The following is an 18817-nucleotide window of genomic DNA, read 5'->3' as shown; positions in this document are numbered from 1 at the left end:
TTCCTGCACCCATGCTGAGCTTGTCAATTTCATCAACTTTACCTCAAACTTCCACCCAGCCCTCAAATTCACTTACTCTATCTCAGACACTTCTCTCCCCTTTCTCGATGTCTCAGTCTCCATCTCTGGAGACAGACTGTCCACTGACATCTTCTACAAGCTCACTGACTCTCATAACTACCTCGACTATACCTCTTCCCACCCTGCCACATGCAAAAATGCCATTCCCTATTCCCAGTTCCTCTGTCTCTGCCGCATCTGCTCCCAGGATGAGGCTTTCCGTTCCAGGACATCTCAAATGTCCTCTTTCTTTAAGGATCGTGGTTTCCCTTCTACGGTGATCAATGATGCCCTCACCCACATCTCCTCCATTTCCCGCACTTCGGCCCTCACCCCATCCTCCCACCACCACAACAGGGACAGAGTTCCCCTTGTCCTCACCTACCACCCCACCAGCCTCCGGATCCAGCACATTATCCTCCGCAACTTCCACCACCTTCAACAGGACCCCACCACTAAGCACATCTTTCCCTCTCCACCCCTCTCCGCTTTCCACAGGGATTGTTCCCTCTGCGACTCCCTTATCCACACGTCCTTCCCACTGATCTCCCACCCGGCACTTATCCCTGTAAGCGTAAGTGCTACACCTGTCCCTACACCTCATCTCTCGCAACCATTCAGAGCCCCAAACAGTCCTTCCAGATGAGACAACACTTCACTTCTGAGTCTGTTGGGGTCATCTATTGCATCCGGTGCTCCTGGTGCGACCTCCTCTACATCGGTGAAACCCGACGCAGATTGGGGGACCGCTTCGTCGAGCACCTCCACTCCATCCGCCACAACAGACAGGATCTCCCAGTAGCCACCCACTTCAACTCTGCTTCCCATTCCCATTCAGATATGTCCATACATGGCCTCCTCTACTGCCATGATGAGGCTAAACTCAGGTTGGAGGAGCAACACCTCAAATACCGTCTAGGTAGTCTCCAGACCCTTGGTATGAACATAGAATTCTCCAATTTCCGGTAATTCCCTCCCCCCTCCCTTCCTCTAACCCTATTTCACTCTGCCCCCTCCCCCAGTGCCCTCATGGTTCCGCCTCCTTCTTCTACTACCCATTGTTTTCAAGGCTATGATGTCAATGCTTCCCCTCTCCCACCCCTTTGTCTTTCAAATTACTGGTCTTTCAACTGAAGCTACAAGCATTCTTCAAATCCTTCCCCATCTTTCATTCTTCAGTCCTGATGAAGGGGTTCTGGCCCGAAACGTCGGCTCATCGTTTCTGACTGATGCTGCCCAACCTGCTGAGTTCATCCAGCGTACTAAGAGTGTTGCTTTGATCTTTTACAGCATCTGCAGATTATTTTGTGTTTACAATTAATTCTAATTAATTTCAGCTGGGAGCAAGCACATGCAAATGGTTCTTTTCCAACACTCACCCATCAGCAATGTCTATAACCATTTCTTCTTATTACTTGCCCACAGTGTATATACAACCAGAGACCAACAATGGAAAGGAGAGTATTGAAGATTACATTGTGTTCTATGTAACTGTCTTCCCACCCTCACCAACAGCCAGTGAAAACGAGATCTCTTCATGCAGTGTTTGCACTTTAGTTTGTTACCCAAGAAACCTCACCTTCACTTCACCTGCTGATCAACTGGCAGAAACTGAAGAAGGCAGGGCTCAGCCCCTGCTCAGACATTGGCATTCGGCTAATGACAGAAGTTAGCTGGAGCCCAGACCTGCACGTACTGAGTTACTGGCTGGTGTGGGCTGCCTCCAGGAAAAGTGTGGGGGAAAAGAGCTCAATTGCAAGCTTTCTATAAACGCCAGTGCCCAGGAAGCTTTTGATTCTGAGTAGGGTATCAAAGGGTAGGGGGACCCACATAGCTTTACTGGAAAGGATGTGGTGGACAACTGCCTGCCAACACTCATGGAGCCAACAGGACCAAGATCTCAGCCACTGTTGCAGGATAGAGAACACCACCCAACACCCGCCAGTTATGATGCTGTTGCTCAGCTAGCCTGCTGTCCAGTAGGAACAATCTCAATGGGAATGAGAGATGGAAGCAGGCAGAGCCCTTTGGTTCCCTCCACCGTTCAGGGAGAGGTCAAAGGCTGTGTGTCTGTTTCTGGTGTGGAAAGGGATTTTGATTCGAATTCAGCAGCCTGTCCTTGCATCCTCACTACCTGCCACCACCCTTGTGAAGAACTTCTCCCACCACCACAATCACCAAAGAATCATAAGATCACAAGATGTATGAGTGGAGTTAGGCATCTCTGCCCATCACACCTGCTCTGCCATGGCTTATTCTTTTTCAACCCTGAACTCAGACCATTGCCAACCTTACAGCTGGAGGGTTGGCCTGGGTAGAGAGTATGGTCATTGGTTGGCAAGGGGGTCAAGAGGTCTAGAATACAAGAGGTGTGTTGCTGAGGCTTTATAAGACACTGGTGAGGCCACACCTTGAGTATTGTGTGCAGTTTTGAGCTCCTCATCTAAGAGAAAATATGCTGGCATTGGAGAGGGTCCAGAGGAGTTCACAGGGTTATCATATGAGGAACATTTAATGGCTCTAGGTCTGTACTTGCTGGAATTTAGAAGACGAGGGGGGATCTCATTGAAACCTTTTGAATGTTAAAAGACCTTGAAAGGGTAAGTGTGGAAAGGATGTTTCCCACAGTGGGGGAGTATAGCACAAGAGGGCACAGCCTCAGGATAGAGGGGATTCCATTTAAAACAGAGATGCAGAGACATTTCTTTAGCCAGAGGGTGGTGAATTTGTTACCACAGGCAGTTATGGGAGGCCAGGTTGTTGGGTGTATTTAAGGCAGAGATTGATAGGTTCTTCATTGGACATAGCATCAAAGGTTATGGGGAGAAGGCTGGGGAGTGGGGCTGAGGAGGGGGAGAAAAGGATCGACCATGATTGAATGGCAGAGCAGAGTCAATGGACCAAAAGGCCTAATTCTGCTCCTATGTCTTGTGCTTTCTCCCCATAACTCTTAACCCCCTTGCCAATCAGGTACCTATCATTATCTACCATAAATCTATCCTATGACTTGACCTCCACTGCCCTCTGTAGCAACAATTCACAGATTCACCATCCTCTAGTTGAAGAAATTCCTCATCTCACTTCTAAAGGGACATCCCTTTATTCAGAAGCTATGCCCTTGGATCCTAGACTCTGTGGAAACATCCTCTCTATATCCAGTCTATCCAGATCAACCATCCACCTGTGGCCGGCTGGTGGCTCAACGACATCGGTGCGGGAGCAGAGGTTCCCGGGCGTGCCACACAGTCTCTCTCTCTCTTGCTCCGCACCTTGTAAAAAAAGAACCATGAAAAATCTATCATCACAGACGCACGCACATGCAGATGCACATGCACAGACTCACACGCACAGAGGCACACGCCAAAAAAAAAAAACGCTTCTGCTGGGAGCTTATCCCTCCAGTGTTGGTAGAGTTCTGAGTCTAGTGAAGGGTAACAGACTCCACATTGTATGTCCATCCAGAGATATTCTAGTCACCGTGTCACCGACGCCTAAGAAGGTAGGAACTCTGACTCAGGATTGATTCCTTTGTTTAACCTTTCATCTGGTTACTGTGACATCTGTTCTTACAAATGGAGGCTGTGTAAAAACCCTTCACATTTTGCAACGAACAACCAGACTGTGCTTCTCCCAACAGTTGCCATTTGTGGGGTGTGTCTGCAGTCTGAGAAATCCTTAAAATAGTATTGATTTCACTTGGACAGTCCAAACAATAATCAAAATATATGCAAATCACTACCCAGAACTTCAGATGAAGAGGTGTCAACTGGTGACAGGCTCTTTGACAGGGAAAAAAGTGGAAAACATCCCACTCTCCAGTCTCACTCTAACAGTGTTAGTTGTGTCTTATCCACAGAGTACATTCTCTATTCTTTTCAGAGACAAGGTGCTGGTAGGGCTAGGTATGTTTCACACTTGTCCATACGTCCAAAAGATAGAGGAGTAAAATTAGGCCATTTGGTCCATCATGGCTGATTTACCCTCCCTCTCAACCCATTCTGCTGCCTCCCTCCCCCCCCACCCCTGTAATCTTTGACACCTTGATTAATCAAGAACCTATCAACCACCACTTTAAGTACACCTAATGATCTGATCTCCACAGGTTCACCGCCCTTTGGTTAAAGAAATTTCTCCTCATCTCTGTTCTAAAAGGATGTCTCCCTATTCTGAGACTGTGCCCCCTCGTCCTAGACTCCCCTACTATACAAAACATCCTTTTCACATCCACTCTATCTAGGACTTTCGATGTTTGATAGGTTTCAATGAGATGTCCTCTCACTCTTCTAAACTCCAGCGAGTATATCCCAGAGCCATCAAATGCTCCTCATGTGTTAACCCTTTCATTTCCAAATTCATTCTTGTGAACCTGTTCTGAATGCCCCCCAGTACCAGCACAGCTTTCCTTAGATAAGGGGCCCAAAACTGCTCACAGTACTCCAACTGTGGTCTGATCATTGTGACATCCATGTTTTTAATATTCTAATCCTCTCAAAATGAATTGCCTTCCTTGCCACCACCTCAACCTGAAAATTAACCCTCAGAGAATCCTGCACAAGAACACCAAAGTCCCTTTGCACCCATAATTTCTGAATTTGTTCTGTGTCTATGCCTTTATTCCTTCTACCAAAGTACATAACTGTATTCCATTTGCCACTTCTTTGCCCGTTCTCTTAATTTGTCTAAGTCCTTCTGCAGACTCCCTTTTCCACAACGCTGTCTGCCCCTCCACCTACAGTGGCATGCAAACGTTCAGGCACCCCATTCAAAATTTCTGTTACTGTGAATAGTTAAGTGAGTAGAAGATGAATTGATCTCCAAAAGTCATAAAGTTAAAGATGAAATTTTTTTTTCAATATTTTAACCAAGATTAGTGTATTATTTTTGTTCTGAAAGGAGCACCATGCAAAAGTTTGGGCACCCCAAGAGATTTGAGCTCTTAGATAACTTTTAGCAAGGTCTCAGACCTTAATTAGCTTGTTAGGGCTATGGCTTGTTCACAATCATCGTTAGGAAAGGCCAAGTGATGCAAATTTCAAAGCTTTATAAATACCCTGACTCCTCAAAACTTGTCCCAGGCGTGGTGGGAGTGGGAGTGGGAGTGGGAGTGGGAGTGGATAGTGCTAGAGCCTGGAGTGTTGGAGAGACGACTGCAGTGTTTTGCTTTGGATTTTTGCTGGGTTTTCGGAGGACGGAGGTGGTTGGCTAAACAATTAGACTGTGAATGGATGGAGGATGGCAGGAGGAAGTGACAATTCGGGAAGTGAGTTAGAGATGGAAGATGGCGGGAAAGAGGAATGGAGTGTAAAGAGTAAGAAAAGAAAACAGAGGTATGAGCAGTCAAATTCTGAGGGGTCAGGGGATGATTGAGAAAGGATAGCAAAAGAATGGAAAGAAGATGAGATTAAAGCAATTATAAAACTGAGCGAAGACGGGGCATCTTTCGGGGATTGGAACCCGATTTATTTGACGAAGGTAATCAACAAACTTATAGGCGAAGGCAAAAGAACCAAGGTATTACGAAATGGATCGTTATTAGTGATACGTCAGGATAGCGCTCAGCAAGGCAAAGTGATAGGATTAAATAAAATAGACGGCAAAAAAGTACAATGCTCAATACTGGACAATAGAAAGTGGACTAGAGGAGTTATTTCAGGGATACCATCAAAAATTACTATGGATGAGATTAAACAGAACATAAAAGGAGCATAGATTATTGAGACCAAACATTTGAATGTTACAAGAGACGTAAAAAAGTGTGATAGTTTATCGGTGATGATTAATTTTGATGAAGAGAGATTGCCGACTAAAGCTTATTTAGGGTATATGTGTTATGAGGTCAGAATATATATACCACCACCTTTAAGATGCTTTAAATGTCAGAAATTCCGGCATATTGCGGCAGTCTGCAGAGGGAAACAAAGATGTGGGAGATGCGCTGGAGAACATGAATACGGGAAGTGTGAGGCAGGAGCTAGGCTGAAATGTTGCAATTGTGGCGAGGAACACAGTGCAGCGTATTGAGGGTGCATTATTAGCAAGAAGGCAACTGAGATACAATATGTTAAGGTAACTCAAGGGATTAGTTACGCTGAGGCAGTGAAAGGTTTCGCTGAAAAGGAGAAAGCTACTCCTTTCTAATGAAAAGGAGATTTCGTACTGTTTATGGTAGATGTAATTAACTGTTCAGTGCAAACAGACAAAGGAACAGAAAAAAATTAAAACTATAGTCAAGTCTGCAGAAAAATATCTTGGTATTACAGGGCTTAGTTGGGAAGCAGTTGAAAAAAACGCTGAATGGAGGATCAAACAGATCACAGGCAGGGGAGGCGGGATCTTAATGGCAAAATATATTTTGCAATGGATTGCAAGGAGCCTTATTGCAAATAGTCAAGAATTTAAGAAATATGTATCAGAATTTAAGGAAAAACCTCGGATTCTATGTATACAAGAAACATGTTGAGAAAACAATTAGATTTTGTTTTACAAGGATGTACAGCAATTAGGAGGGATAGAAGCAATGGCAATGGTGGAGGAGTAGCAATAGTTATAGCCAGTGGGATGAGGTATAATATAGTCAACATAGGGCAGAAGTATGAATCAATAATAATCAAAATATGGATAGGCAGAGAAAGCGTGGTAGAAGACTAAGCAAAGATACATTAAACATATTGGGTGGTAGGATGCAAGGGAAAATAACATGGTGTGGAGATTTCAATGGACACAGTACACTATGGGGATGTAAAAATATGGATGAAAACAGATTAGTGATAGAAGAATTTCTAGATGATGAAAAACTGGTATATATAAATAATGGAGAAGGTATGAGATATAATATTTCCCAAAACACAGAAACTACAATAGACTTAACATCTGTAAGTAGAGAATTAGCAGGAATCAGTACTTGGAAGGTAATGAAACAAACTACAGTAGGAAGTGATCACTATCCCTTACTCAGAAGGATTCAGGTTAAAATAGAACAAAATGTAGGATCTAAAATGTCAAGGTGGAAACTAAATAAGGCAGAGTGGGAGATATTTCAAAAAAGAAGTGAAGTAAGATGCACAAAGATTTTAGATGAAAATATATCAGATATAGAAGAAATGAATGATAAATCGGTCACAGGAATTATAAATTCGGCAGAAGAAACAATTCCGAAAAGTAAAGGTACAGGAAAGAGGAAAAATGTTCCATGGTGGAATTGTGAAAGTAGTAGAACTATAAAAGCAAGAAATAAAGCATTTAAAATGTTAAAAAGACAATATTCGGTAGAAACATTAATACAACATAAAAGCACAAGCAGAAGTTCGGAAAACAATCAGACAAGCAAAGCAAGCATTTTGGAGACAGTATTGTAACAAAATTGGAAGAGAAACTCGACTGTCCAAAATATGGGGCATGATAAGGAAAATGAATGGTATAAGTAGTAGTAAAGAGATTGCTGTGCTAAAAAGTAAGGACAAAATGGCAATTAACAATGTAGAAAAAGCAGCAATATTGGCAAAGACTTTTGTAAGCGTACATAGCTCGGAGAATTTGACGGGCGAGGCTAGACAGCAAAGGGAGGAGAGGCTTAAGCAAAATTCAGGAATTACGGACAGAAGAGCAACATCAGAAGAAATGCTGGATACACCTATTAGCATTTCAGAAATAGAAAGAGCCATTATGAATGTGCGGCCAACTTCTCCAGGGAAGGATCAGGTATGGGATATAATGTTGAAGCACTTATCAAGAAGTGCACTTCTAGTTCTACAGAGACTGTTTAATAAAATATAGGAAGTAGGTAAACTATCAACTGCATGGAAACATTCTGTTATTGTTCCAGTATTAAAACCTGGTAAAGATTTATCAGACCCAACAAATTATAGACCAATTGCGCTAACTTCACAGCTAGGTAAACTTATGGAATGAATAAGTATGTAAGCCTATCATACTTTCTAGAAAAAAAATCTTATTTCTCCCTACCAAAGCGGTTTTCGCAAAGGAAGAACCACAGTAGATTCAATACTTAGCTTGGAATCTGAAATTAGGAAGGCTCAAGCAAATAAAGAAATGGTCCTGGCGGTATTTTTTGACATAGAAAAGGCGTATGATATGCTCTGGAAAGAGGGAGTGTTAATTAAATTGAAAGAACTAGGGGTGGAAGGAAAATTATATAATTGGGTTCTAGACTTTCTTTTTGGTTGAACAATTCAAGTCAAGGTGGAAACAGAGTACTCCAGGACATATTTGGTTGAAAATGGAACACCACAAGGTAGTGTCTGCAGTCCATTACTATTTTCCATAGTGATAAATGACATATTTGTGCAAGTTGAACATAACGTTTGGAAATCCTTATATGCAGATGACGGGGCTTTATGGGTGAGGGGAAGAAATTTAATTTATATACAAAGGAGAATGCAAGATGTAATAAATAAAGTCGAGTAATGGGCAAATAAATGGGGTTTCAAATTGTCTACAAGTAAGTCGCAAGTGATATGCTTCTCAAGAAGTCACAAACCAGTTTCCGTAAAATTATATGAACAAAAATGAGAGCAGGTAAAGGTAATTTGGTTCCTTGGTTTGTTATTTGACGAGAAACTTGCATGGAAAAAGCAAATTGAGAAAATTACAAACAAATGTAAAAAAATAAATAACTTATTGAGGGGTCTTGCCGGTGCGAGCAGGATATCGCTATTAAATATTTATCAAGCTCTAATGAGGGCTACATTGGATTATGGAAGTGTAGTTTACATGTCAGCTGCAGAAAGTAATTTAAAAATGCTGGATGTTGAGCAAGCTCAGGCCCTCAGGATATGTAGTGGTGCATTCAGAACATCACCTATATCAGCTCTTCAAGTCGAAATGGGGGAAATGCCATTAAGACTTAGAAGAATAAAGCTAATGCTAAATTACTGGATTAACATCATGGGACATAACTACTCACATCCAGCTAAAGCTATATTAAAAGACTGCTGGGAACATAACAAGTCAAGTTATAATAGCTTTGGATGGATTGGGGGTGCAGCAGCACAAAAATATGGTCTACACGAAATGGAATATAGCCCTACAGTTCCAATATCTGATGTTCCTCCATGGCTCTTTACAATGCATACAGTGGATAAAAACCTGAAACAACTTTTAAAAAAGAAGTCTAACTATGGAATCAAACAGATAGTACAAGAATATATAGACTTGCATTTTAGAAATGAACTTGTAATATTTATGGATGGATCAAAGACCCTAGATCTGGCCACACAGGTATTGCAGCCTACGTTCCTCAGTGCAAAACTAGTATTAGGAAAAGAACATCAAACCATTTATCAGTGTATACAACAGAATTAATGGCAATATTGAGTGCATTATCTTGGATAGAAGAAAATAATACCAAAAGGGCTGTAATCTGTTCAGACAGTTTATTTGCATTAACCTCGATCAAATCAAGAAAATCGGAAAGTAGACAGGATATTTTATTGGAGATTTTATGCAAGTTATATACACTGACCAAAAATGGGGTAGAAGTAAGCTTTCTTTGGGTTCCTGCTCATTGTGGAGTGGAGGGTAATGAAAAGATGGATAGTATAGCTAAACAATCGCTCAAATCGCCTATAATGGAGGTCCAGATCACTCTTAGCAAAGTGGAAGTCAAGAGCATTATTAAAACACGTATTGAGGAGACATGGCAGAAGCATTGGGATGAGAGTGAAACAGGGAGACAACTGTACAAACTACAGAGGCAAGTCAGATACAAAAGATTGTCGAGTGGACATAAAAAGACAGAAGTGATCATCAGTCGTTTGAGAATTTGACACACTAATCTTAATTATACATTACACAAAATAGGGAAACATCCAGCTGGGTTGTGTGAATACTGTAATCAACCAGAAACAGTTGAACATGTGTTGATAAAATGTAAGAAGTATCAAAAAGAAAGAGTGAAGATGATAGGAGCGCTTAAGATAAACAAAAAAACTGATGTGGGTATAGAAGACATTTTAAGTGAGAATTCAAGAGCAATACAGATCCGTATCGTGAAGTATCTGAAAGACTCAGGTTTATTATATAGAATATAGGGAATGCAATTCTTTTCCCTTCTCCTGTTTATCCAACGATCCACACTCCATGTCTAGCAGATGGCGGTAATGCACCTAAAAGCTGGTTGCCAACTGCCGTAAAATAACACAAGAAGAAGAAAAAGAAATCTTGTCTCAACAATCAGCAGCCATGGGCTCCTCTAAGCAGCTGCCGAGCACTCTGAAAATTAAAATAAATGATGCCCACAAGGCAGGAGAAGGCCATAAGAAGATAGCAAAGCGTTTTCAGATAGCTGTTTCCTCAGTTCGTAATGTAATTAAGAAATGGCAGTTAACAGGAATTGTGGAGATCAAGTTGAGGTCTGGAAGACCAAGAAAACTTTTCGAGAGAACTGCTCGTAGGATTGCTAGAAAGGCAAATCAAAACCCCCGCTTGACTGCAAAAGACCTTCAGGAAGATTTAGCAGACTCTGGAGTGGTGGTGCACTGTTCTACTGTGCAGCGACACCTGCACAAATATGACCTTCATGGAAGAGTCATCAGAAGAATACCTTTCCTGCATCCTCACCACAAAATTCAGCGTCAGAAGTTTGCAAAGGAACATCTAAACAAGTCTGATGCATTTTAGAAACAAGTCCTGTGGACTGATGAAGTTAAAATAGAACCTTTTGGCCACAATGGGCCAAGGTATGTTTGGAGAAGAAAGGATGCAGAATTTCATGAAAAGAACACCTCTCCAACTGTTAAGCACGGAGGTGGATTGATCATGCTTTGGGCTTGTGTTGCAGTCAGTGGCACGGGGAACATTTACTGGTAGAGGGAAGAATGAATTCAATTAACTACCAGCAAATTCTGGAAGCAAACATCGCACCATCTGTAAAAAAGCTGAAGATGAAAAGAGGATGGCTTCTACAACAGGATAATGATCCTAAACACACCTCAAAATCCACAATGGACTACCTCAAGAGGCGCAAGCTGAAGGTTTTGCCATGGTCCTCACAGTCCCTCGACCTAAACGTCATTGAAAATCTGTGAATAGACCTCAAAAGAGCAGTACATGCAAGACTGCTCAAGAATCTCACAGAACTAGAAGCCTTTTGCAAAGAAGAATGGGCAAATATCCCCCAAACAAGACTTGAAAGTCTCTTTGCTGGCTACAGAAAGTGTTTACAAGCTGTGATACTTGCCAAAGGGGGTGTTACTAAGTACTGACCATGCAGGGTGCCCAAACTTTATGCCTTTTGGAAATACAGTCATCATTTACTCGCTTAGCTATTCACAGTAACAGAAATTTTGCCCAGGGGTTCCCAGACTTTTGCATGCCACTGTATCTTTGTATTAGCTGCAAACTTTGCCACAAAGTAATCAATTCTGACATTGACGTATAATGTGGAAAGTATCAGTCTCACACAGACCCTTGTAGAACACCACTAGTCACCAGCAGCCAACCAGAAAAGGTCCTTTTTATTCCTACTCTTCACTTCTAACCAATCTTCTATTCATGTTAGTATCTTCCATGGTCTCTTATGTTGTTTAACAGCTGCATTGTGGCACCCTGTCAAAGGCCATCGGAAAATCCGAGAAAACGACATCCACTGACTCTCCTTTGTCTACCCTGCCTGTAATGTCCTCAAAGAATTCCAATGTCAGGCAAAATTTTCCTTAAGGAAACTATACTGTCATTGGCTTACTTTATCATGTGCCCCTTAAAGTACTCCAAAACCTCATTCTTAATAGTGGACTCCAACGTCTTCCCAACCACTGAAGTCAGGCTAACTGGCCAATAATTTCCTCTCTTTTGCCTCCCTACCTTCTCAAAGAGAGACATTTGCAATTTTTCACTCCTCTGGAATTCACAATCGAATGACAAACACTAGTAAATCTGCAGATGCTAGAAATCCAGAGCAACACACACAAAATGATGGAGAAACTCAGCAGGTCAGGCAGCATCTATGGTAGAGTAAACAGTTGATGTTTCAGGCTGAGACCCTTCATCAGGACTGAAAAGGAAGGGTGGAGATACCAGAATAAAAGGTGGGGGTGGGGTGGAGGCGGAAGGGGGCAGATGGGAAGGAAAAGTCAAGGGCTGCAGAAGAAAGAAGCTGACAGAGACATGTGGACAATAGGAGAGAGGGAAGGAGGAGAGGACCTAGGGGGAAGTAATTGGCAGGTGAGAAGTGAAAGGTCAGAGTGGGGAATAGAGGAGGGGGGAGGAATTTATTCACTGGAAGGAAAAATTGATAATTACACCATCAGGTTGGAGGGTACCTCCCCCCTTCCTTCTCAGTCCTGAAGAAGGGTCTTGGGCTGAAACATCAACTGTTTATTCTTTTCCGAAGTTGCTGTCTGACTTGCTGCTGCTGCTTCCAACTTTTAATGGTGGTTGGCAGTCCAACTGAAAGGTGTACTGCTGCCACCAGCTGGACCGGAGTGTGGTGTAGGGAACTGGGAAATGAAACCCCTACTAGTTCTTTATCAAGTGAAAACTAAATTTCCCCTAAATGCCCTATAGACTGTAAATAATGAAAGACAATATTGTGAATTAAATTAAAGTCACTTCCATAACTTAGGTTTGTAGATGAAAACAGTCAACCTCCAAAGCTAGTAGTGCAGCCTGTATTTGCTTTTTTTCAACTTATATGCTTCACTTTGTAAAAGAATGTGTTCAACTATTTCATAAAGACAAAATTTACACAGCCAGGAGTGACATTTTCAAACATCTTCCTCCAGCATTTTGTGTGTGTTGCTCAGAATCTAGTGACCCTTGAAAGATCGTTACTAATGCCTCCATAATCACTTCAGCCTCCCCTTTCAGAACCCTGGAGTGTCATCCATTTGGTCCAGTTAACTTATGCACCTTCAGACCTTTCAGCTTCCCAAGCATCTTCTCCTTGGTAATAGCTACTACACTCATTCTGCTCCCTAGCACTCTTGAATGTCTGGCATACTGCTGGTGTCTTCCACAGTGAACACTGATGCAAAATACTTATGATGTTCATCCAATGTTTCTTCATTCCCCATTATTACCTCTCTGTTGTAATTTTCCAGTGGTCAAATATTCACTCTCACCTCTTTTACTCTTTATACTGCATATCTGAAAAAAACTTTTGGAAGTTTAGTTTCATATTACATCTTTTCTCTCCTTATTGCTTCTTTAGTTGTCTTTACTTGTTTTTTAAAAGCTTTCCATTCCTCTAACTTCCCACTAATTTTTGCAATATTATACCCCCCTCTCTATTTGCTTTTACACTGTCTTTGATTTCCCTTGCCAGCCAAAGTTGCCTCATCCTCCCTTTAGAATATTTCTTTGAGATTATCTATCCTACACCCTCTGAATTGCTCCCAGAAACTCCAGCCATTACTGTCCTGCTATCATCCCTACTAGTACCCCCTTCTAATCCTGCTCCTCTCTCATGCTTCTGTCATTCCCTTTACTCCACTATAATACTGATACATCTGACTTTAGCTTCTCCCTCTCAAAATGCAGGGTGAATTCTACCATATTTTGATCACTGAGTCCTAAGGTTACCTTTACCTTAAGCTTCCTAATGAAATCTGGCTCATTGCACAACTCCAATCCAGAAATGCCTTTTCCCTGGTGGACTCAACTATAAACTGTTCATAGGCATTCTCCAAATTCCCTCTTTTGGGATTCAGTACCAACTTGATTTTCCCAATGTATCTTCAAATTGAAATCCCCCATGACTATCATTGCCCTTATTACATGACTTTTCTATCTCCCAATGTAATTTATACCCTACTGTTTGGAGGTCTCTTTGAAATTCCCATCAGGGTCTTTTTATCTTTGCAGATTCTTACCTCTACCTACGAGAATTCTACATCTCCCCATCCTATGTCACTTCTTTCCAAGGATTTGATTTAATTTTTTACCAACGGAGCAATCCCACCCTTATTCTTCCTCCAATTTGTTTGGTTTACCAGGACACCCAATTTCTAGAGAGAGATGTGGGAAATATTGAATAATGTGGGAAATAGCAAAATATATTCTAGAAACATGATGAAGGCTGACAATTCAACCCCAACCTGAATCATCTTTAGGAAGTAGTCCTCTGGAAAGCAACTCATTTTAAACTTTAAAAAAAAACACAAATGGAGGCAAGTTGGAGGAGAAAAATATTGGCATCTTGTTCTTACTGACTTTGAAGTCATAAAGTTAATGATACTTAACACTTGTGTCCAACTCAACTCCTGCCAGATACCTGTCCTGGCTGTCTTTTCAACACTTCTCTCTACACCCACACTCTGGTCCTGGATGGAATCCTCACTTTTGTCAATAGTGATTTTCCAGGTAAAGTTAACCAGGCTTGGTTCCAACAAATGAGCACTGCTTTGCAAATCATATGCAGCCAGAATCCATGTTTTTGCCATCTGTCTATATCAGCATGTCTCACCCAAGCCCTTTGGACTGAATTCTTTTGCCTCAGTTTTACAGCTAGGGATCAGGAGCCATCGCTGTGAGATCCCAGTGTTCATAATGCTCCGAAGTTGTCACTGAATGTGATTAAAGCATTTAATAATTTCAGCAGCTCTATTAGCCAAGCTGACACACTAGTAACTCATACCTGAGAAAATCTGCAGCTGCCGGAAATCCGAAGCAACACACAACATTGCTGAAGGAATTCAGCAGGACAGGCAGAATCTATGGAAAAGAGTGAACAGTCAACATTTTTGGGCTGAGACCCTTCATTGGGACTGGGGAGGAAGGGAAGGAGTACAAACTGGTGGGTGACAGGGGAAACCAAGTGAAGGGGAAGGTGGGTGGGTGGGAGATAAAGTGAGAAGCTGGGAGGTGATATGTGGAAGAAGAAGGAATATAATAGAAGAGGAAAGTAGACCCTTATGTACACTGAATTACTTAATCTCCACAGTCTGGATTTACCAGAATCAGGCTGAAGAAATTCCTCCTCATCTCAGTTTTAAGGGGGCATCCCTTTACTCTGAGGCCATGCCCTTGCATCCTAGCATCTCCTACTAATGGAAACATCTTTTCCATGTCTACTCTGTCCAGCCCTTTCAGTGCCTGGTAGGTTTCAATGGGATCTTCCTCTCATTACTTTGCTTCTCTCAGTTTGGATTTGCCAAGTTCCTCAGTGTTTTTTGCTTTCATTTCTGATTTATTTCGGCATCTATAATATTTAACTTTTTGAATCAGCCCAGCACTACGTTGAAAAATTGCTATGCGTTTAACCTATGCTGACTACAGTGAACACCTATGGATCACTCTTGTATGTCAAGAATTTTTTTTAGTGCAATTTATTTAAAACATCTTTCTACTTCGCTGTTTGTCTAAAATGATATGTTCAGAGAAGGTCGTGTATTTGATCATATGCAAACAAGTTTGTACCAAAATCTCGGAAAACTGAATTCAAAATAAAACTTTAACCTGGGTCAACATATGTATCCAAAACAGCAACAACTGACCAACTTACTGGTCCATCAGTAGGGACTCAACATACAGAACTGTGGAACTGCAGGTATAAATGTTTTATCTAAGTTAAGCAAGATACACATTAACAAAATATACGTCACAATAAGTAAAATAATCAAATTCTTTAGGGTACAGAACATACAGTTTTATTATCAAAGCAAATACAAAAATGAGAGAAAAGTAACAAAACGTTGAATGGAATGTAACATAAAACAGCAAAATTCATTTGATCAATAAAAGAGGATTATTTAAAGCATTGAAACAACATCATGCTAATTGTAAAATAACTAGTTAAAATTAATTATTTTAACCTTCAGTGTCTGACACAAGAACAGAAAAAAAAGCCAGGAGTCAGGAGCTTCAGTCTCTCAAGCCTGCCTCAACTTTCAATAAGATTACAAGTGATCTAACCCAGGCCTTAATTCTGGTTCCGTGACTGATTCCCTCAGCCCTTGAAAACGTATCCACCTCAACTTTAAATATTTCCACAACTCTCTGGGGAAGAGAATCCTAAACAAGAAATTTCTACATACCTTGGTTTTAAATTCAATGCTTTCCCAGCACCCCATGCAACAAACATTGACAGGAACAAAATATGTCAAAAATTTCCTTTCAGCCAACCAATAAAAATACTGCAGCTATTTCATTGATAAAACATTTTTTTAATGCGTGAAAACTGCTGAGGTTTAAAATAGCCCAAACTTTAAATTCCTACTCAGGATCTAATGCAGAAACAAAATTCTTTGTAAAGCAGTCACTATAATGCTAATAAGTTGTTCTACAGGAGGAATGGCCTCAATAGTATCTCACTGGTACCGCGCATGATTCTTTAATACTTTAATTTTGCTTGTTATTCCACTTTACAGTTCTATGTCCCTTTTACTCACTTGCAAGGTGCAAATGATTGAGGCTCCAGGTTGTGTCAGTCTGGGGAAGGATAAGGACCAGCCACATAACTAGATCTGGAGAGATATCTGGGCCACATTATTTCAGGATGCTGGTTTCCCCAATCCACCAGGCAATAAGAAAATAAATATTATTTGACACAATATTCACTGTTACTGTTACAATAAGACAAAAGGGATTTGGACTGAGCCTTCACAAAGTCAATAAGCCAAACAGCCCCGTTCTGTGTCATAATAAGTATATACATGGAATTCCAGCTTCATTAATGAAATCTGTCTTCATTTCACTGTTGCCATGGTGGGTTTGAGACTCATTTCCGCGTCTGCACTCCAGAATCCAGACCATGAGAGGTTAAGGGAAAATATTGCTCCCTCATTCCTTCTAACGACACTTTTCAGGCTGAGAAGGTAAACCTGCGATACATTGTGACATCTCTGACTTATTACTCAGGCATGGCGCCACTGCATTATCCATTCTAATATTTATATTTGAACAGCAAGCTCTTTGTGGCTCATTTTGCTTTTAATGTCAAGTTCCTCTCATCTTTTTATGACAGCAAAATTAAGTTATCTTAACTCAAAAAGTTAGTCCGACATAAAGTAGGAAAACCTCCAAGAGGGCCACAACCTTGTCGTTAGGTTTGGAGACTTGTGTGCTTCATTGACCCGGAGAGCTATGTTGGCTGGAGTCAGGACTTTATGCTTTGGCTCTTGGTAGGGTCAAACTTGCCAAACAGGTCAAGGGGCAAAGGCCAGACTAAGAGTGGTCCACCGGTCCTCCAGGTTTGGGGATTCAGCTCAGGGCTAACAATCCTGACTGATAAAACAAAATTGTTCCGGATACAGCAATGAAGAATCCTTCCACATCTGAGTGCAACAGTGTTCGTGAGTCTCCACCTGGGACTTGCGTGACTGACAGCAGTGAAAACCGAGAGGAAGCTACTGACACGATGAAGAACACTGCCAGAGATGGAGAATCTTCATTGCTGCCCTAAATGCCAGTGATGTAATGGGCAGTAAGTAGAAAAAGCATAAACAAGGTATTTTTATGGGTTCTTCTTTCTTGATAGAGCATTTGTAATTTAGATGCTAGCATCCTGTGGTCTATCTCTGTTAACTGGGGTTTATAAGGAAAATGTCCCTGTCACTTCACTTTCTGAATAATCAGGAGAGGATTTACAAGAGTTCTGCTGTGGTTTGGTTAAGGTCCTGATGCAGCCTATATCTTTCATGATTTTCAACAGATCTTTTCGGAACTTTACTCCTATAAATGCATACAGCAGTGGGTTCAGACAAGAGTGCAGGAAAGCAATGCACTGTGTAATCTGGGTGGCAATGTCCAGGTTCTTGAGGGTTTGGCAGTCGGTTATTGTAGTATTGATTGCATCCATGGCTTTCATGATTATGATGCTGTTGTATGGCAACTGAGAGAGGACAAAGACAGCTACCACAGCCCCTATCACTTTTATAGCTCGGTGCTTTTGAAAGCTTCTGGCCCGGAGAAGCTTCCAAACAATCATGGAATAGCAAACTGTCATGACAGCAAAAGGCAGGAAAAATCCAGCAGCCACCTGAACTGCAAACCCTGTGGCTTTCAGGTTCTTCTCCGGATAGACTGTAGAGCAACTTCTTCGGGCTTCATCCTGTGAGCTGAAGCAGAACTCTGGCAGAGACAACAGTACAGCAGTCACCCAGACAATTAGAGAGGTTAACTTGCTCTGAAGAAGTATTTTTTTCTTTGAACTCCGCGCTTTCACTGCTTTCACAATAGCGATGTAACGGTCAATGCTGATGCAAGACAACAACAAGATGCAGCTGAAGAAGTTGATCTTATAGATGCTGTTAGCTGTTTTGCACATGAAGTTTCCAAAGATCCATCCAGATATTTCATTCAGTGCCCAAAATGGCAGAGTGCAGAGGAAGAGGATGTCAGCAATAGCTAGGTTTAGGAGATAAACATCTGTCATGGTTTTGATCCTCTTGTAGTAAGCGTACAACACTACAACCAAGACATTCCCCACCAACCCTAAAAGAAACACAGAGAAGTAGAAAGGTGGAAGAAAATATTGGGCAAATTGTCGGACTTCTGATTTTATGCACATTCCACTTGATTCTTCATCATAGTCATAGTACTCTGTGGTATAGGTCGAGGTAGGGAAGGTTAAATCTTGGTCCTCGTCAGCTCTGGCCATGTTCTCTCCTGCAATTGAACAGATCACCAGTTAACCAACCACAGTGACAAATGGAATCAAAGAACCATAGACCATGGTGACCATTTATGGAAAGATGCAGCAAAGATTCTCACATGTGATTAATTTCTTGGAATAGCTCGTATAGGCTGGACCAAAACCAGGCGGGGTTATATCTTTTCAGGTTATTTTAGACTCAGTGGG

At 41.5% G+C, this 18817-nt stretch overlaps 1 protein-coding gene across 1 annotated transcript; it reads right to left on the bottom strand.

Annotated features, from left to right (window-relative positions):
- Nucleotides 1–17548: 17548 nt before the first annotated feature.
- On the bottom strand, nt 17549–18616 carry LOC140212397 (C-C chemokine receptor type 9-like). Its single transcript, XM_072283144.1, has one exon. It carries the CDS (start codon nt 18614–18616, stop codon nt 17549–17551), a length of 1068 nt encoding a protein of 355 aa, XP_072139245.1.
- Between the last annotated feature and the right edge of the window lie 201 nt (nt 18617–18817).

Source organism: Mobula birostris, chromosome 19 (assembly GCF_030028105.1).
Source record: "Mobula birostris isolate sMobBir1 chromosome 19, sMobBir1.hap1, whole genome shotgun sequence".
NCBI lineage: Eukaryota > Metazoa > Chordata > Chondrichthyes > Myliobatiformes > Myliobatidae > Mobula > Mobula birostris.
Note: the sequence above shows the minus strand (reverse complement) of the source record. Positions and strands in the feature narration are given on the sequence as shown.

Coding starts and splice junctions, on each gene's coding strand:
- LOC140212397 (XM_072283144.1), bottom strand. CDS start 18,616: ATGGCCAGAGCTGACGAGGACCAAGATTTAACCTTCCCTACCTCGACC.